Here is a 20729-nt window from a genome sequence, read left to right on the forward strand (position 1 = left end):
TAAAAACATGATTGGAAGATTAAAGGTTTGGATTTGTTTCTGGCATTCCCTGTTCTCTGTTCCTGAGGATCTGACCTGCAAAGGCACCAGAGGACGAAGCCTAGGCCGCAGTACGGGTCCAGGCAGATGGCGACCTCTCTGGACGGGTAGAGCTCACACTGCAGCTTGATGGAGCGGCAGAAGGCACTGGTGGCTGTGTGGGACATCTGCGGCACATCGACGCACAGAGTTTGAATGTCAGTCAGTTATTAAACATCTGTAAATGTTTTCAATATTTAAGTCTGTAGAAACAATGACAGTTTTGTATTTGTATTTTGTATTTCTTTTGGTTGAAACCTACAGGATGAAGATAAAACCTCCTTTATTGACAGAAGTGAACATGACAGAGCAACAGCCCGTTGATTAGCATGAGAAAACTTTGGATGCAGCAGCGTCCTCGTGAATGGGCCGTCTTGTTTTTCCTCAGCGATTTCTGGTGTTGGCTCTAATATTGCGGCAGTGACTGATTTGCTCATTAAGCACAGTGATTAATCACAATGAACAGGCAATTTAGCTGCACATGAGAACACATGCCGGCTTTGTTTCCTGCAGCCCTGGATTCCATTCTTTTCTAAATGTCTGTTTCAGACAGCGCTCATTTATGACGCCTTTGTCTTTTCTGTTGCAGTTATGATGCAAAGCAACACATCCGCAGCTCTAGATGATGTGAACGCTGGCAGAATTAATTTCAGCTGGCATCCGCTGTACATTCAGCCATCTTATTAAAACCTGTTGGAAGGTTTAGGGTGAAATGTGGCAGTTATAAGATCCACTTACAGGTCTATAACAGTGTTACTTTCTCTGAGCACATGGCTCTGGGGTAATACTAGTCTCAGCACACACAGTACTGCAGTGCAATCTGATATCACCTCTTACAACATCTATGTCGTCTCTTACTAAGCCTGTTTTCAGCCTTTAAAGAGGTTATTATTTAACTTACTATGTTTGCATTATGTTGGGTTCTGGTAAAGTAGAACTGCATTAAAGTGAGGAGCAGCTTCAGTTTTAATGATTACCTGAGTCCCTTACCTACAAATTAAAACCAGACATTGCATGCCTGCTTTCAGTTTTATTATAAATGAAAGTGATAAGTGTATACTGGTGTGTGTCATGAATTATTTGGTTCTGGCTTTGGAGCTTTTCACTCTAGAACCAGTTAGGAACCGGTTCTTGCAGCAGCCCTGGGTTATCACAGGGGCTGCTCGGTTGGGAAAAGACTTGGAAAAGACTTTGCCTCCTTTATTAAGAATCAATGTTTAGGTGGAAAATGTTTTGACAAATTAATTCCGTTTTATATATACATACATTCTTGGTTAAACTGTAAGAGAAATGAGAGCGTTTTGATGCGTTGATGTGTTGTCTTCTTTTAATGACCGTAAACATTTCCAGCTGGGCTACACATGCAAACCTGGAAGGTAAAGAAGGATTTCTGAGTCACAATTTGGCTCAGCCACTAAACAGGACCGGTCCAGACTGCAACAACCAATCAGGTCTGCAGAGATGTTAGCTGCCCTGATAATGCATATCAGGGCAGCTAACATCTCTGCAGACCCCACACATCCTGGCCAATAAAGCTAATTCTGACTCAATTAATCCCGTTTCTAAAACTACATTAAATCAAAGTTATTAGGGAAGCATTTCCGTTACACTTTATTTTAATTTAAAGCGCTACGTCGAAGATCCAAGCACTGTTGAAAGGATTTACAAACCTCAGATCCTCCCTTTTCTTTCAGCTCTGAGGTCTACAGTAAACCTGTGTGTCTTTCAAGCTACCAGACGATGCTGCAGGAGAATCCATCTGGTCCTTGTTTATCCACGATTACCCATGATCCATCAGTCAGCACCAACTCTGAACTCTACAGTCACGTAAAAAGTGTCTGCCTGCTGCAGAAACAACCGGATGCAACCAAAACGATAAACATGTCTCACTCCTAAGCATTACGTTAGTTGCTCACATTCTGTGAACACATTGAAGTTTGTAAGCTAATTTAAAACACTATTTTACTGAAAATGCAATTTTTAGCTAACAGAATATATTCCATTGCGGTCCGATTAAAAAAACATAACCCGAAGTTACTGTAAATAATAATTTATGCTAAGCATAACACATTACACCTAGTTTTCAATATAAAGAAAATCAAGATTTTACTGTAAATGTAGCTTACAGCTGTAAGAACATTTTACGCTATCATCAGATTAAATACAGTTGGATTGAAAAGTATGTATAATGATAATTAAATTATGTAATTTTTTCATATTAATGATATTAATTTAGGTAACATTTTGATTTGGTGTTTTCTGCTCTAATGGGAAGCAGAGATAACATTTCCTTCATGTTTAATGGATAAATGACATCAGCATGGAGATCTTCCACTGAGATGAAATCAGTGATTTTCTCCTAATGCCTCTAAAGCCCCTAAAACCTGCTGAAAACTGAAGGTGTGACTGAAAACTGGGGAAAACGTCAGGCTCCTGGTCTGCTGTTCAAACTCTTAAATCAGTGCAGCTGAAAGGAGGCTAATTGACAATTAAGTTTCTATTTACAGAAAAAATGAGCCTGGTTGAAAACTTGAAGCTCTGAAAGCAAAACAAAATCTAGTTTCTCATCGTTTTATTTTTTTTTTTTGGTTTGTTCCTGCAGACAATCAGGAAACAAAAGGTTTCAGCATCGATAGATTAAACACCAACAGGGCTTCAGTGGATTTAGACACAGGAACACAAACAACCAAACAGAGGTCAGTTTGTTTTTCTGCAGCAGGAATCAATATCACTTTTATCAAAATGTCACCACCGCCTATCTATCCAGAAGGAGCTGGCATTGCTGGGGAAATCTTTTGGTAAATCGGAGGAGGAATCTTCTCTTGCAGCACTTCAGTTTTAGCATGTTTCCACAGATTTGACATTTCTCTCTCGCAATAAATAAACCTCCTCAGTTGCAGTGTGTGTGTGTGTGTGAGCTTACTTTGACTCCAGCGAGCATGCCGGTAGTGGAGACGCTGAAGTCCAGGTAGGCCAGGGTGTCGGGGTTGGACGGTTTATGCAGCAGGGGAGGCTTCTTCTTTGGCAAATCATCTGAAAGGAAAACTCAACGATAAGATGGGTCAAGGGTTTTTAGTTGGGAGACAGATTGGATCAGCAGCAAAGAGACTGAGGCGTGACAGTACTGAACAAAGAGTCATAATTTGTTTCTGCATATTTAGCTTTTAAGCAGCTAGACTTTGCTGTAATCTCTTATAGTGGTCTTGATATAGATTTTTTAAATATCTTTCAGAGTTTTTCTTTAAAGTTTTGTAGATTATTCACTGTTTTGCAGTCCAGTCACTGTGGTTTTATTTTTATTTTGTATAATTATTTTTATTTTTGCTTGATAACCCACTGAACTGTGACTCATGAATTATTCAGGCGTAAAGTGACTCCCAAACTCAAGGGGTGATCCTGTGTTGTGGTGACACATAACAGAGGAATTAGCATCCTTCCATTGTCTTCTCCTCATCCGAGATCAGGTCCAGCTCATCCCAAGGCGTTCCCAGAACAGACGGGATAAATTGTCCCTCTAATGAGTTCTGGGTCTTCCCAAAATTCTCCTTCCAGTGGGACGTGTCTTGAAGACCTCCAAAGAGAGCCTCCAAGGAGAAATCCTGATCAGATGCCTGAACCACTCCTTTCGATGTGGAGAAGCAGTGGCTCGCTGCATCTCTAAGGCTGTGTCCGACTGCCCTACAGAGGAAGTTCATTTCAGCCGTCTGCATCTGGGATCTCATTCTTTTGGTCATGATCCGTACATCAGGAGCGTAGGCGAGGGTCGGAACGCAGACGGATCGATAAATTGAGAGCTTTGATGTTTCCTTACCACAACAGACCAGAACAGACGAAGCCCCGGTCCGTCTCTCCATCTCCTGCTCCATTCAACCATCACTTGTGAACAAGACACCAAGATACTTAAACTCCTCCACTAGATGCAGACTGACCCCCAACCCACAGGGGGCAGTCCACCTTTTACCAGAACCATAGTCTGAGACTTGGAGGAGCTGAGAACCGCTTTGTTACCAGCAGCCCAAACAAAAACTCAACTAGTTCCACGTCTTTGACTGAATGAATGATAAATAGAACATTAAAATGTGTTTTAATTATTCGGCAGACAGGATATAGTAGTTTAGTCTTTAGGACCTGACCTTCAGATAGAGGAGATGGAGATGATACAAGGACTGGATTGAAAAGAAGGACATTAGCTGCCGTAGTTCGAAGAAACACTTTAACAGACCTTCAGAACTCTGACTGTCCCTTCAACTAGTTGTAAGAAAGTCTGGCTGCTTGGAAGGAAAATCTAATGTCTGGACAGTCCTGCAATTAAAATGTAAAACTTTAGTTGATTTAAAAACCATAATGCACAAAAGCTGGAAAGACTTTTTAAAAATAACTTTTAGTCCTGATTTAAGGAGAAGGTTTGGATTTTCCTTTTACTTTAAAACAAGAAATGAAATAAAATGATTTAACTTTGGTTTAATCTGATTATTTAGTTCTAATTTGATAAAACTTGTTGCGTTTAGTTTCTCAGAAATCCTCTGCAGCGTTGGCGAGTTGTGTACCTGTGTCTATGACGGGCGGCCACGTGCGGATGTCCACGGCCGCCAGCGCCTCCTTGGACCTCAGCAGCTTGCAGATGACCTGCGTGGTCATCACACACACTGACCGGCTCACCTGAACGGTTCATCACAGACACAAGAAACACAAAGAAAGAAGGAAATGCTGCGAGTCACAACCGGTACTCTGCGATATCTGATGCAGCTGGGACCTCCAGTGTGTCCTGTCCTCGTTTACTCATTTTTCTACGCTCATGTTTTGCCCGATGATCCAGATGTCCCAAACAAGGATGGATTCATCAGAAGAAGTAACTTTACACCGTGCATTTGCTCTCCGTCCTTCCGCTTCCTGCAGAATTTCCACCTTTCCTTGAGGTTTTTCTTGGACAGAAGTGGTTTCTTTGTTGCCTTTTCTAGCATTCAGAACCAACTACTGCCAATGCTGAGCAAGCTCTGCACTGGCAGCAGGAGGAGGCGCTTTTCCTTGGATATAACCCCTGCTAATAGATTAAATCTGTCAGAATCGACAGAGTTTAGCTTTTACCTCCACAATCATCTTGACTGTGGGCAGCGTGGTGGCGATGTTCTGCGGGTGAGGAGGCCGCACTGTGATTGGGACGCAGCCGGCGTAAAGGCATCCATAAAACGCAGCGATGAGGTCGATACCTGGAGGAACAGATGAAGGAAGGAAGAAAGAAAAGGAGAGTGATTGAGAGAGATAAAAAAAAGGAGAGATGAAATGTGCAAAATGACAGATTGAAGGAGTTGGAGCAGAACAAAAGATGAGCAGAAGTAGAACCAGAAATAGTAACAGCGAAGGGAAAAGAAGGAGAAGAGATGAAGACAAACAGGAGAATTTCAAGGTCAAACACGTGGAGTGTGTTAATTGATTTCTGCTATAAGACAATCTCATGTCTGAGACTTCGTCCTGATCTGCGTCGTCTTTCTGGACACCATGGACAGAATTACAATTCTTCTCCCTGCAGCGCTCTGATCAAAACGAGGTTAAAAACACGTTCTCCTTGTTGTTTCTCTTTTTTCTTCCCTGTGATCCGCTCAGCTCACTACCAGCTCTGTAGGGTTTTATACGACCTCATAGTTGATCGTATTTTAAGCGAGATGATTTAGTTCTTTAAGGTCTTCAGATCTGGAATGCTACTGAGGTCTGGAAGCTTAACATGATGGATCTAAAAAGAAAAACCTTGATGGGTAAACCAGTACCACAGTTAAAAGGTTAACAGACCAACCTCTGTCGACATGCCTTTACTGAATGTTGTCCAAAAACAGTTTTAAGTTTCCTGGTTCATGAGTGGCGTACATATTTTCTGCTAAATGTGGCTGTTTTTGAACTGATGCCACATTAAACCGTGTTCTAGTCAAGAGTGATCAGCAGTTAAAAGAGATTTAAGGACAAAATTAGGCAACGTTGTAAAAATAAAATAAAATTGCTGAGACATTATTCTCCTAGTTGACCCTCACCTATGGTAGATCTAGTTGTCCGCTGTGTGTCATACAGTCAGGCTGTTACACCTATATATACGTACAGGCCAGTAGAAAAGTATTCGTTCTTCAAGATTTTTTTCAGTTTTTACTTTTTGGTCCCACTTAAATATTTCAGATCGAACTAACTTTAACATCAGACAAAGATAACCTCATTAAATACAACATTTATTTTTTAAATGATGATTTTATTTAGTAACGCAAAAGCTATCCAAACCAACCTGAGTTAATGTCAAAAAGTAATTACCCCCTAAACCTATTAACTGGCTGTGTGAACTGCCACTCCTTTGGCCCACTCATCTTTGCAGAATTGTTTTAATTAGTACACATTGCAAGAAAAGCATTGTTTACGGTCATCCCACTGCATCTTAATTCAATTCTACTCTGGACTTTGACTATGCCTCTCACAACCCTTGATTTTGGTTTTCCTAAGACTTTCTGGTAAGCCTAGAATTATTGCTGCATAATTAAATAATTTTTACTTCACAAAACACCTTAGAAGGTGAGTGTCTTCAGTTTTTAACTTCCCAGTCACTTTGTTTCCATGTCCGATCCAGCAAACATATCGATGCAGACAAGAGAAAGACACCGAGCTAACCTGGAGGATAAACCAGGGCAACGTGGTCTCCGTCCTGCAGGTGGCCCCGTTCACCCAGCACAGCGGCGATCTTCTCCGCTCTCTTGTGCAGCTGAAGGCAAGTCAGAGAGCTGGCTATGGCCCCCTGCAGGTCATAAAGAGAAGTGATCGATGTGTTCAGCCAGCAGGTTGCAGCATCTTAAAAACTAACAACACAGCAGAGGAGCATGAAACAAACCCAACGGTCGGACTTCTTCACTGAAATAATCTCCTTCAGCTCTGTTACATCTATACAACAATTTAACGTACAAATGAAAACGCATATTTGTTTGGTTGTTTCAGTTCTCAAAGGATTTGTAAATGTCACGCTGTATATCGCTGCTGGTACATGTGTGAGAGATAAACAGATAAATATCTTTATGATGTTCATGTATGTTTTTTAAATTTTTTTTACCCTGGAGTTGAGGAGTGTGTACAGGACGTGTTCTGGAGTTGTCTGAGCTCTCCACTGCAGCACCTCGGACAGGAAGAGGAACTAAAAAAATGAAGAAATCCACATGTTAATGGTTATTTACTGTCTCTATACTAAATAAAGAGCAAACTAGAGATCACTGAGGGACACCAGCAGCGTTCTTTGGAAATCGATAGATTCCAACAGACTAAAAATAAATAACAAAATGGAAATGCTCAAATGAACGTTAGTGTCAGACAAAAATAATCGTAGCAGATAAAAAAAGCTGTTTCACTGAATGATTTCAAATCAATACCTGCCTTGCCCCATGGAAACCAGCATGGAGCGACTGGCAATGAGTGTTTTACGTCACGGTGGAGGAACATTTGGGTTTTTGAAGACAACCAGAACTAGCCTTGCTGGTGAGTTTCAGATTATTGACCCAAAACTCAAATGCATTTGATCTTAAAGTCATGAATGAATGCTTGGAAAATCTTTAGGATTTTCTCCTAAAGAGCAGAATTCATGGTTCCATCATTAAGTTGTCCAGGTCCTGAAGCAGCACAGCAGCTCCAGACCATCATACCACCACCATGTTTGATTGTAGGCATGATGTTCTGTGTTTGTCAGTCCACAGAATATTTTTCCAAAGGTCTTGAGGACCTTTAGATCTTGTTCTGGGTTCTCTTATGACCCCAGAGATAAATCCTTGGCAGGTTGACCTTTCCTGAGAAGGTTCCCCATGCTCCATGTGTTCTCCATTTGCTCTCGTCTCTGGAGTCCTAGGACCATAGAGATGGGTGTTGGGTCAGTGACTTTGTTCCTCATACTTTTATACATTTCTTTAGATCGATTGAGGCATGATGGCTTTATTTTAGCTCTTCTAGCCTACTTGATGTCCTCAGACAGCTTTTATTGAAGTAATTTGTTGATTGTACATGTCTGGCAGTAGGCCGGGTCGCAGCTGGTGAAATCAGAGGTAATTCATGATTTAACAAGGGGGGTGATTGCTTCTCCTCACAGCGCCAAGTAGGTTTGGATAGCCTTGTTTTCCTCAATAAATAAAATGAAAACGGCTTCGTTATTTACTCAGGCTGTCTTTGTCTGATGTTACAGTTTTCTGATGATCTCAAACATCCAAGTGTGATAGAAAAGCAATAACTGAAGAGTTGAAGTACTTTTTCGCAGCTCAGTATGTCTGAAGCGAGGTTGATAGAAGTCCAGCTGGTAGTTTTAAAAGGACTGAAGTAGATGTTTTCTTCAGATGGATAATCAGCCAGAACCCTGCTGAGCTCCTCTGCATGCTGACAGGAAATGGACCAGGAGGTGGCAGGAACCTTTCTCTTATTATTAAATCTCATAAATTCTATAAATGGTGACATTTCCACAGCTGGACTTTAAAATATCACCACAGTGAGTCCTGCTAAGGTGGTTTCTAGGAACAAATTCACACTTGACCAGATGATCTTCCTGTCCGTCGTTTTCTAGGAGACTTCGACAGAATACTGATGAAGCTTCAGATAAAAATCCAGCCTCAGGAAAATGCACTGACTCGGTGTCTCATTAATTTTTCATGATTTGCTGCCAGGCATAATTCAAGCTGGTTTTTACCGTTTGGGTTTCCCTGCTGCCAGTCACTGCAGGGACGGATGAGACCGGACCCAAACCAAACAATCAGCCCTCAGATCAGAACCGTACCAAGTCTGTAACACCACATCGATTTGGGACGCTACATTTACAAAAAGTCCAGATTGCTAAAAAGTTTAAGCTTACTGCTCTGTGCATAAGCACCAATACATCTGTGACTGTAACTAATCCTGCTCCCACAGTTTAATATAATCCATCACCAGGCTAATCCTCCTTTATTGCACGTGTTAATCAGAGCAGCTGTGCAGCTCAGGAGCTCCATGAACCCCTCTGTCTGTTGAACGCTTCATTTGAGCAAGTTTCCTGTTTTCTCGTTACAAAGTCGGCCCTCAGAGTCTGACTCTGAGCTCTGGTTTCTGGAATTACGAAGATATAAAACGTTTAAACAGAAACTTCAGTTCCCACAGTTCCCTGCTGCTTGCTTTAACATCAGTTGTTCAGAACTGTTGCCCCACAGCTTTCTAACTCAATTAATCCCATAATATTGCAGCTAATTCGGTCAGTACAATAACTCCTGGGTATAATAAAAAGGGGATATTAAATATATTAGAAAGACATTAAACCAAGTAGAAAAGTGATATTCAGCCACACACTCATCTTACACCTTAATAAAAAAATAAAACATTGAAAGTGTATTGAGCATCTACAGTAATCTGTAGTCACCAGGTTTTTTTTATTTAGTGCTGACAAAAAGGAATAAGTGACAGATTTCAGTAATTATTAATTTTGGTCTTTTTCAGCCGATGATTGAAGCTTAAAGCCGGATTATGACACTGGTTAATCAGCACCACCCGCCTGGTGGAGGGAGCACCAAAGAAGACCTAGAACTGACTATCTCCCCTTCATGTTTAAGCAGAGAGCAACTGGACCTTCGTGTTTCTTGAAGATGTTTCACCTCTGATCCAAGGTGATTCTTCAGTTCTGAAGACGATCCAACCACTGAGCTGAATATGAGGGAAGGGCCGTTAACTGCACATTAGTCCCCTTAGTGGCCCTATTAGTGTGATTCTGACTACAAGTTGTTCAGAACCAAGGTATATATTCCTTTAGGACCTTAGATACAGTATAATGGGAACCCAGGAGGAGAACGATGTCTGGGTTTACCTCCACAAACCCATCTCAGATGATTGGCAGACGGTGGAGGGATAGAAAGACACTGGATGAATGGATGAATGGATGAATGCTGTTAATCAGCTGAGCTGTTTTAGCATTGATCACTGAAATATGTTTCAGCCTGAACAGAAACCGATTTGTCTCCTCTGACAGCCTGAAGTCTTAGAAAGCAGCGCATGTTTCAGATTTATCCCACAGCAGGTCTGTTTCTGAGGCTGTAGAGAACCCCAGTTAAACCAGCAGAGCTTGATTAAAGGCTGAGATAAACAAACTGGGAGCTTCTGCAGATACATGAGGGAGACCTGGCCTGTTAACCACAGAGATATTAAACACAGAGAGTCCCTGCATGCCTGCAGGAAGGTCGGGTTTCCAGGAAATCCAGACTCAAGATGGAAGTTTGTTCCTCGTAGTGTTGGGAAACCCTGGTAATACACTGCAGTCTGTATCATAATAGCATCTGAAAGCATAACCAGATCTGATTATTGCCCGATGAAACCCAATCCTCTGCACAACTAAAGGGTATTACACTAATTCTGTTTGCATAGAACTGGTGAAACAGCAGCAACCCGAGAGCAGGCAGGAACATCTCTGAGTTTCACAAACAAATATTTTAAACCATCAGGTTGTCAGATTAATTCAGAAACTGTTGGCAGCCTCGAGCACAGATCAATGGGCCCTCAGTGAGTGAGGGGACTGCTAATCAGGGCTCCTGGGGCCAGAGTCTCGGAGACACAGAATTACAGAGATGAAGACAAAACAGCCAACAGACTCAGAAACACTTTGGACAACAGGTTCTAAATGTTCCATTAATATACTTTCTAGACATTTTTCCCACTTTATCAATGTTTATTTTAGATTGTGATGCCTCAACACAAATTGTTATTTGGTGATCATTTATTTTTCCACATTTGTTCTTCAAGCACGGCTGCTGGATTATGGAAAATATTATAGGATCAAATATTTGGGGACAATATTGAAATCATGATCATATAAAACAAAGACTCACTGAGTTACTACTGCACCTGAACAACAGAGAATCTTAGATTATTTATTGTTGTATTTTACCTAAAAAAGTTTTTATTTAATGGAGCATGATATATAAGAAATAAACACAAATAAAATATAGAGTATTTCAACCACACTATTTGAAAAATACTTCACTGAAAACAAACTATAAGACCAGTTAAAATATAAAGAAATGACAAAATAAATGATCAATTATAAAAACATTCACATAGGTTTATGAATGTCACAACTAATAATAAAATAATAAAAACCTGCCTAAAAAAAACAAAGGACTAAAAAAATGAGATACTAAACAAATATTTTAGTTTGAAATAAAAATAATTTTAGAATAAAAACAAATTAAAATGTTTGTGACTCCAATGATCAAAGATTCCCTGAACTGATTTTTAAAATGTGTTGCATTAATTTAAATTATAAATAAGTTAGTGATCTCATGTAATTATTCGTGTAGCAATCATTGATTTTTCTCTTAATGGAACAAAATATTTGTGGGTCTCCTGCCTTTAAAAGATCAGCTTATCACAGCACAGGGTTCTACCCCCACAGGAACATCCCAGCAGACGTTTTCAAATGTTCCTGGATGAAGAACCTGAAAAGACCTCCAAACCAGCCAGATGTCATTCAATGTGTTGACATGGAGAAGATTGGAGTTACCTAAGGAGGTCTGAGGGGGGAGCTCATCCACACAAAGGGCCTGGTTTTCACCGGGATGGACATGCAGTGAGGAATGATGACTGAGTCAGAGGAAGGACATGAGATCGTGACGGAGCAGATGACGGGATGAAGGAGTGTAAGGAAGCAGAAGTCCTAGATCCCTGTTCTGATCTTAAGTGTGGAGGAATTTTGAGTGGTTTTATAACACTAGACCACACCGGTTAATTTAACACTTAGAATCAAGAAACAAGCACCTTTTTAATAGTTTTTCACATCTTCAGCATCATGTTACAAACTGAGAAAAATGTAAATGTTTTACTATAGAATTCTGTTTGGCACCAAAGCTTTTTTAGTGACGTTAAAACAGAATCTGAGAAGAGACAGAAAAGGAAGAAGACTGAATTATCTCCATGCTTTAAAGGGACAGTTCAGCTTTTCTTTTATAAAACGATGGCTTCCATCGAAACGGTCAACATATCGGACCTGAACTTTCTCCAAACATCCCATTTCAGAAGGAATCTCGTGTTTTATATGTTTTAATTCAGATAAGCAGAATCAGAATCAGAAAAGCTTTATTGCCAAGTACGTTTTTGGACATACAAGGAATTTGTTTTGGTGTAGTTGGTGCAATACAATACAAATTAAACAGTATAAACATATCTACAATATAATATAATATAAATATATGTGCACATAAGCATCTCAACAGTGGCAGGTCTCACAACCTTGAACTGATGCACCATTGTTTCCCTGGAACATAGTTTGGAAATGTTTTCAGGTTGCAGGTTTATTTGTGCCTGGAGCTTCTGCACATCTGTGTTATATGTGCTATACTGGAAACATTTTCCAGGTCCTTATAATGGGTGCTTAATACTGACAGTGAGGTTGTTTAGAGTTCAGCTTTAAACCATAACTCCAAAACATTTCAAACTGTAGTAATTTGTGACAATTTTTGGGACTTATTAAAGTCTATAGAAGTACTTCTCTGTTTGTGCTAATCGCAGATTCCCTAAACATTTTTCATGCTAAGCTTTAAAAACCTTTTCCAGATCAGGATTTTCTCTGTAACGTTCAGCCAATTTTTAAAGAGTTAACGTAGATCTTTTCCATAAATGCATGGCAGCTATTTCTACAGAGCTCAGTGTTGAAATATCTGACTAGGGAAATCCACATCCTGGATGGATGGACTAATACAACAGGACAGGAAATAAATGTATTTTTCCATGCTCTACATTCCTTTTTCCAGACTCTTCCAGGCTCTTTACAGATTAAACGGGACTCTGCAGATATTTTCGTTCCAATGGTTCCCTGTGATCTTTCATAAAACTGAAGGAACAACAGTCTAACCATAGTAGAGAAGCGCCCACCGTGTATTTCTGGCAGGAATAATCTCCTGAACATCGGCTTTCCGAACAAACACGGAGGCGTGCAGCGTGTCGGCAGCTGTGATGGTGCTTGTTTGTATTTTGGGCCCTTTCTCTTCTCATTAGGATCTACTGACTGTGTTCTGCTGCTGGGGATCTAAAGCCGTAGCTGATGACATTTCCAACATGAGGGAAGAGAGAAAATCTCTTCGGTCAGCGACACACACATCCATTAGGCCTCACCTCACTGTCTGACATTATTTGCATTCCTGCTCCAACCTCTTACCGCTGCTCCTTTTAAACCTTTTATTTTTCTCCCTGATCTTTTGAACCAGCTTTAGCTGGAAATAATGACTGCGGTCAGACATAATGAAGGTAAACATGAAGCAATGACTTTTTTGATGTTGGTGATGAAAACCAGCAGAGCCCTTTCTCACACACACCTTCCTTGCCTGGTCATTGTCTTCGATCTGACCCAGGTCCCTGCCGCTGGCCTGAGCGATCCTCTTCCCAGACACCAGATTCCCGACCATCACAGATGCAGGACCGATCTCTGGAGAGAGAGGAAAACGAGGAGGACGATAAGAAGGACGGGCTCTGTGTGCAGCTGCTGGTTTTTAGTTTACCATTTTTAAAGGGTATCTAAGTGCTTATACTGTTCTAACTGATCAGGTATAAACAAATAATAATAAATAAATAATGTTGCTAGCTAGACCTCCTCATCTGACAACTAAAGCCAAAAAAACAAGAACAAACATTAGCAAAAAACAGAAAATTAAAGCAATTATTGTAGTTGTTAATTTGATCCTAATTTTGTTCATATCTTTCCAGGTTAAACATTAATCTTCCTTTTAAGCAATAATTCAGAAGAAAAGTTACTTCGGGTCTTTCCTGGAATTTTTTGGGACACAGATTATGTTCTAGAAGCTTAAAGGTTTCTTTCCAGAATCAGAATCATCTTTATTGGCCAATGATTTATGCACAGCAAGAAATTTGACTTTGGTTGTGCTCACAGCACACAGACATTAAGTAGAAATATGTATGAACTCGATAATAAAAGGAACAGTATGTGCATTTTACTTGTATGTGCAGGAAAGACCCAGCCTGATCTCCTTGGTCAGTTTGTTCCTGGCCTGCTCATTAAGGGCCCGGTCCTGACTCTTCTTTGGTCCAATATAACTTCTTCAGATGTGACCAGAACCATGGTTCATTGTTGTATGTGTGAAAGGTCTTGGTCTGCACACGCATGTCTTCACAAAAACTGCTGCTGATGTCACAGCTTCAGCAAGCCCATTTAGGTCAGTGGCTGATGCTTCAAAAACACTCCAGTCTGAAGGCCTGTAACATCTGCTTTGACTTTGTCTTCAGGAATTTACTTTCAAAACGTACAGATCACCTTCACAGAACTTACTGGTTACACCTCGTGAACCTTTGAGTTGATCTTCAGGAACATACAGTTACCTTCAGGGAAGTAACAGGTACATTTCTGTCCACTTCTAGGTTACTGTCCAGGAACGCGGAGGTTACCTTTCTGGACCCTAAAGGTTTTTTTCAGAACTTGATACCAAATGACCACCAACACCCTCTCCTCATACATGTTCTACAGAAAAACTTCACATTTCCATTTTAAATCCAATTACATTCGGACCAAATCAATCCATTTGTAATTCAGTTTTGGATTTCCCGGCTTTCATTATTAGATTAGTTAATTTGTTTTTCTTCAGTGAGCTTTAGTTAGTATGCTTCACCTGGTTGTTTCTGCCGGGGTTTAGGTAGGTTGGTGACACAGGTGTGTGGACACATCAGCACGTTGCAGGGATGCAGCGCCCCCTCCAGGAAGAGCTGCTTGGTCTCAGAGAGGTGGATGCCACCCAGAGGGGTCTTGGGCAGAGTGTTGGAGGGTACCAGAGCCAGGCAGTACACCCCCACCTGGTGGATGCCGTCTATCGCCTGAAAAGTTGGGGTTGGTTAGAAGAAACAAGGTCAGAGTCAAGATAGAAAGTTTTAAACTGAAATATGATTAAAGAAACATAACTGAATAATTACTACAGCTGATTTAAGCAGCATTTAAAGCACCACTGCAGTAGTTTTCAGTGTTTTTCAACTACTGCTGTACACCAACATTTGATTTTCTGCAGTATTTACATTCTGTCATTTAAGCTGCTTTTAAAATCAGCAACCAGAGGAGAAGAACTGGAAAAAACAACCTGCATGTATCTGTGATGAAGGAATAAATGTAAAAGATTTTACTGCAGCTCCAAGGACTGCAGACAGATTTCATAGCTTCACCAACATCACCTCATGGACTCAGGCAGGTCTGGAGGCTGATTCAGATTTCATCTGCTCTGCTACCAAATAATATAGTAATAAAGCAGTGAGGCTGTTTCAGTCTGACAAGTGTGAATACATCTGTGAGCGTTTATAAAGTAATTCATTAATATGAGTCATGAAACAGCCTGAGGTAGGTAGGTAGGGAAGGAGGGAGGGAGGGAGGGAGGGAGGAAGGGAGGGAAGTAGATAGGGTACAGTGCCTTGCGAAAGTACTCGGCCCCCTTGAACTTTTCAACCTCTTGCCACATTTCAGGCTTCAAACATAAAGATATAAAATTCAAATGTTTTGTGAAGAATCAACAACAAGTGGGACACAATCGTGAAGTGGAATGAAATTTATTGGATGTGTAAAACATTTTTAACAAATAAAAAACTGAAAAATGGGCGTGCAATATTATTCAGCCCCCTTGCGTTAATACTTTGTAGCTCCACCCTTTGCTGTAATTACAGCTGCAAGTCGCTTGGGGTTTGTCTCTATCAGTTTTGCACATCGAGAGACTGAAGTTCTTGCCCATTCTTCCTTGCAAAACAGCTGGAGCTCAGTGAGGTTGGATGGAGAGCGTTCATGAACAGCAGTCTTCAGCTCTTTCCACAGATTCTCGATTGGATTCAGGTCTGGACTTTGACTAGGCCATTCCAACACCTGGATACGTTTATTTGTGAACCATTCCATTGTAGATTTGGCTTTATGTTTTAGATCATTGTCTTGTTGGAAGATAAATCTCCGTCCCAGTCTCAGGTCTCTTGCAGACTCCAACAGGTTTTCTTCCAGAATGGTCCAGTATTTGGCTCCATCCATCTTCCCATCAATTTTGACCATCTTCCCTGTCCCTGCTGATGAAAAGCAGGCCTAAACCATGATGCTGCCACCACCATGTTTGACAGTGGGGATGGTGTGTTCAGGGTGATGAGCTGTGTTGCTTTTACACCAAACATATCGTTTTGCATTGTGGCCAAACAGTTAGATTTTGGTTTCATCTGACCAGAGCACCTTCTTCCACATGTTTGGTGTGTCTCCCAGGCAGCTTGTGGCAAACTTTAAACGAGAGTTTTTATGGATATCTTTGAGAAATGGCTTTCTTCTTGCCACTCTTCCATAAAGGCCAGATTTGTGCAGTGTACGACTGATTGTTGTCCTATGGACAGACTCTCCCACCTCAGCTGTAGATCTCTGCAGTTCATCCAGAGTGATCATGGGCCTCTTGGCTGCATCTCTGATCAGTCTTCTCCTTGTTCGAGATGAAAGTTTAGAGGGACGGCCGGGTCTTGGTAGATTTGCAGTGGTCTGATACTCCTTCCATTTCAATATGATTGCTTGCACAGTGCTCCTTGGGATGTTTAAAGCTTGGGAAATCTTTTTGTATCCAAATCCGGCTTTAAACGTCTCCACAACAGTATCTCGGACCTGCCTGGTGTGTTCCTTGGTCTTCATGATGCTCTCTGCGCTTTGAACAGAACCCTGAGACTATCACACAGCAGGTGCATTTATACGGAGACTTGATTACACACAGGTGGATTCTATTTATCATCATCAGTCATTTGGGACAACATTGGATCATTCAGAGATCCTCACTGAACGTCTGGAGTGAGTTTGCTGCACTGAAAGTAAAGGGGCCGAATAATATTGCACGCCCCACTTTTCAGTTTTTTTATTTGTTAAAAAAGTTTGACACATCCAATAAATTGAATTCTTCTTCACGATTGTGTTCCACTTGTTGTTGATTCTTCACAAAAAATTTGAATTTTATATCTTTATGTTTGAAGCCTGAAATGTGGCAAGAGGTTGAAAAGTTCAAGGGGGCGGAATACTTTCTCAAGGCACTGTAAGTAGGTAGGTAGGTAAGTAGGGAAGGAGGTAGGTAGGTATGGAGGGAAGGAAGGAGGGAGGGAGGAATGCCAAATAAAAACGAATAACAAATATTCAATAATAAACCTCAGACCTGAATATTTGAGAAACTAAATGAGAGTCTTTAGCGTTTTCTTAGAATATCTCTGTGTGAAGATTTCTCCTGCAGCTACATGAAAAATGAATGGTTTACCATCTCACTTGTTACATTTTATCTGTTAAAGTGAGAAAAATAACAAACACAATCAGTGACCCTTCATCCTTCTGTTATCCTTCCTTTCTATAAGACAAGCCTTCAGTTCATGGAGTCGGTCAGTTTCCTGATCTGTTGATGATCTGCTGGTAGCGTAGCAACAACCACAGCCTCGCAGACTCTGTTTTCTTTTACCGTAAATCTCCCATTTAGGAAGGACCCACCAGTTCTCAAAAAGTTTTAGGTCAGCATAATCACTGCAGTTGAGTACTTTGATGCATGCCATGAAGCAATGTCCTGCAGAAGAATCATAGTTTTGAAAACTCCTTCCTGTACCACTTCCTGCAGAAACTGTCTTCCTAAAACCGGCAGCAGGTTTGGGAGTTCATTTTCAGTCCAACCTCAAGCCTAAAAAGTCCAACTAAGTACCACACCTCCACCTTGAGGAGGAGGAAGAGGAGCTCTGTGCCTGTTGCTGATTCAGCTGTAGGTCCATCCATCTGGTCCATTTAGAGTCCCTCTGATCTCATCATAAAACGGTTCAGATATTTGTCCTAAGATGCTTCTTGGAACAGCCTTAACGTTTAAACTTATATGTGCTGTTCAGTGTTGGTTGGGTTTCAGTCTATCTTACCTTACCTAACTATTCTTAACTATTTTCAACGTTTGAGGGTTTTTGTGATCTTGTCGCAATATTTTCAAGATATTTGAAGAGTGTTTCCAATTTCTGACTTTTCAGAGTCACTCAAATTGTTTTTGGGAATAGAGGAATAGAAGATGCCTAATAATTAAGTGCACCTTGATAAAGGCTGTTGATCTCCTTAGGCCACGCCCTCCCTCGTTACACATAAATGCTTAATTCCAATAAGCACGTTTATCAGGTTTATACAGCTTAGAGTTGGAAAATATGCAGAAAACTGATGATATGGGTAGTAACATTAACAAGTTCATCTGATAAAACAGTGAAAACAAGGAGGATAGAGTGTGTGTTTGGTGTCATTAACCTGCAGCACTCTACTCATCCACTGGAAGCTGTCCTCCTCAGTGGAGTCTGGTCGCTGCTCAGCTACCACCACAATCCTCTCATCATGGAGCACGGTGATGGAAAACACTGCTATCCTGCAGATCACACACACATCAACACACACTGAGCCTCCGTCCTCAGACGATGTGCTTCTGCAGCACTTTACTCAACAAAGGCAGGAAGTTCTTCTTTCTAACTGGAGCGTAACTTCTCTTCTGGACTGAGAACCTCAGGAGGAGCAGGACGTGCACCACATACCTGCCTCTGTAGACAAACTTCATGGGCTCCACGGCCAGCGCCGTGGCAACAATGTCGTCGGCATTGTGACGCCGCCCTCCGACCAACATCAGACCGTCCATCTTCCCGGCGACGAAGATCAGACCACCAGGTCCGATGAACCCCAGCAGACCGGTCCTGGTGAATGGAAACTCGCTGATTGGTGTCCCGTTGTTGGACACGGGGAAGACCTGATGGGTTTATTTTAGAATACACCATGAGGACACGTACATGAGGTCAAGACACGTCAGATACAGAGACTTACCTCAAAGGTGTTCTTTGTCATACCAGCCAGACCATAATAGGAGGATCCCGTGGCAACGGTGCAAACACACATCTCTCCGATCTCGTCGGTTTTACAGAGCTGAGGGACCCCTTCGACTTTTACCACACACATCAACGCTGCAGACAGAAGCATAAATAAAGTCAATAACACACTAAAGGCAAAGTTCTGAGTCTGGATGACGTTTACTGGGTTTGTTTTACCTCCGGGCATGACAGAACCCACGTCTTGAAGAGTGAGAACGGACAGCTTTTCTTCCGAGTCGACCCGGATCACTCCGTGGCTCAGACCCTGCATGGACAGCACGCCGCGGCTCGGAGGGGTTGCTCCCTCCTCCAACGGCCTGAAGGAGAGCGGAGGATCGATCAGAGAGGAGAGACATGAAGATCAACAGAGTTTTAGCTTCTCAGCAACTTTTACAAGTCCTCAGATTTTCTGGTAAATAGAAACAGAACAGAAAGAAAGTGAAGTTCTTCACTTTCATTTAAACATCATAAAAAGTGTAAATATTTAACATAATATAGAGAGAAATCCCAACATACAGGTGGCCTGATGGCGTTCATGTCCATTGGTAACAGTTTATGACTAAATTAAAAAGCCAATGCATGAAATAAAAAGGATGAAGTGTGAAAATAATGGGGGGGTTTCACCTCGGAGAGGTTGGGGAAATTTAATTACTGATGGAGGGAGGAAGCCGGAGTACCCAGAAAGAACCCACCCATGCACAGGGAGAACATGCACACTCCATGCAGGAAGACCTCAGGCCGGGATTCGAACCCAGGACCTTCTTGCTACACGACAATGTAACCAACTGCTCCACCATGCAGCATCCAGCCCTTAATTGTTCTAATTAATCAAAATTCTTAAAAAGTGAGAGAAACGTTTTATTGATTTCTTTTAATCAATGTGTGGTGTTTATTTTATTTTTTTTTATTAACTCTTTATTGAATTATAATTCACATCAACACATTCTGTGAAAACAATCAAGAGAAGATAAAGAGAAAAATAACAAACATATACATTTACAGTACTGTGCAAAAGTTTTAGGAAGGTGTAATAAAATGCTGTAAACAAAGAATACTTTCAGAAATATAAATGGTTGTTTCTTTTTATCAATTTACAAAATGCTAAGTGAGTGAACCCAAACATAGAGCCAAAGTCATTAAGAAGTATCTTCAGCGTGAAGAAGAGCCCTGATCTCAGCATCATGGAGTGTGTCTGGGATGACATGACGAGACAGAAGGATGTGAGGAAGTTTACATCCACAGAAGATCTGTGGTCAGTTCTCCAAGATATTTTAACAACCAACCAGTCGAGTTCCTTCAAAAACTGTGTGCAAGTGAACCTAGAAGAATGGATGCTGTTTTAAAGGCAAAGGGTGGTCACACCAAATATGGATTTCATTTAGATTTCTCTTTTGTTCATTCACTGCGTTTTGTTGATTGATGAAAATAAATGATTAACACTTTACAGCATTTTTTCACACCTGCCTAAAACTTCTGCACAGTACTGTAAGTATAAAGATTTTCATAAAAGTAAAATGAATGGCAGATTTAAATATAAGAAAGTTTTATATTAAATGTAGACATTCAGAAATTCAGCTCGGGACATTCTAGACATATTACACAACTTTAACATTTCAGAAATATTTTGAAAAGTTCAAATGTTGCATCCTCTGACTCAGAGGAAATCAGATTCAGCCTAACATACGAAGTTAGAAGCCACAGAAACACTGGAAATGGAGATTTAGAGATTTCAGGAATGAACTACAGCCAATGAGTTCAGGACAGCTGCTGTTGGGCTTCAGACAGAAATGTACTGTTTT

At 41.0% G+C, this 20729-nt stretch overlaps 1 protein-coding gene across 9 annotated transcripts in view; it reads right to left on the reverse strand.

Moving 5' to 3' along the window:
* The window catches only part of LOC124869456 (disco-interacting protein 2 homolog C), a 200956-nt gene that overhangs the window by 14605 nt on the left and 165622 nt on the right, over window positions 1–20729 (reverse strand). For 7 of the 9 annotated variants that reach the window (XM_047367316.1, XM_047367308.1, XM_047367312.1 and 4 more), the window contains 12 exons: window positions 19108–19247; window positions 18887–19023; window positions 18604–18812; window positions 18326–18440; window positions 14700–14901; window positions 13395–13504; window positions 7151–7231; window positions 6718–6841; window positions 5164–5285; window positions 4626–4737; window positions 3002–3111; window positions 76–206 (listed from right to left, as the gene is read on the reverse strand). In XM_047367316.1, coding sequence (XP_047223272.1) covers window positions 76–206; window positions 3002–3111; window positions 4626–4737; window positions 5164–5285; window positions 6718–6841; window positions 7151–7231; window positions 13395–13504; window positions 14700–14901; window positions 18326–18440; window positions 18604–18812; window positions 18887–19023; window positions 19108–19247 — 1593 coding nt within the window. The remainder of the gene's footprint in view (window positions 1–75; window positions 207–3001; window positions 3112–4625; window positions 4738–5163; window positions 5286–6717; window positions 6842–7150; window positions 7232–13394; window positions 13505–14699; window positions 14902–18325; window positions 18441–18603; window positions 18813–18886; window positions 19024–19107; window positions 19248–20729) is intronic. The other 2 variants (XM_047367309.1, XM_047367314.1) reach the window with 1 other exon arrangement.

Source organism: Girardinichthys multiradiatus, chromosome 6 (genome assembly GCF_021462225.1).
Source record: "Girardinichthys multiradiatus isolate DD_20200921_A chromosome 6, DD_fGirMul_XY1, whole genome shotgun sequence".
Lineage (NCBI taxonomy): Eukaryota > Metazoa > Chordata > Actinopteri > Cyprinodontiformes > Goodeidae > Girardinichthys > Girardinichthys multiradiatus.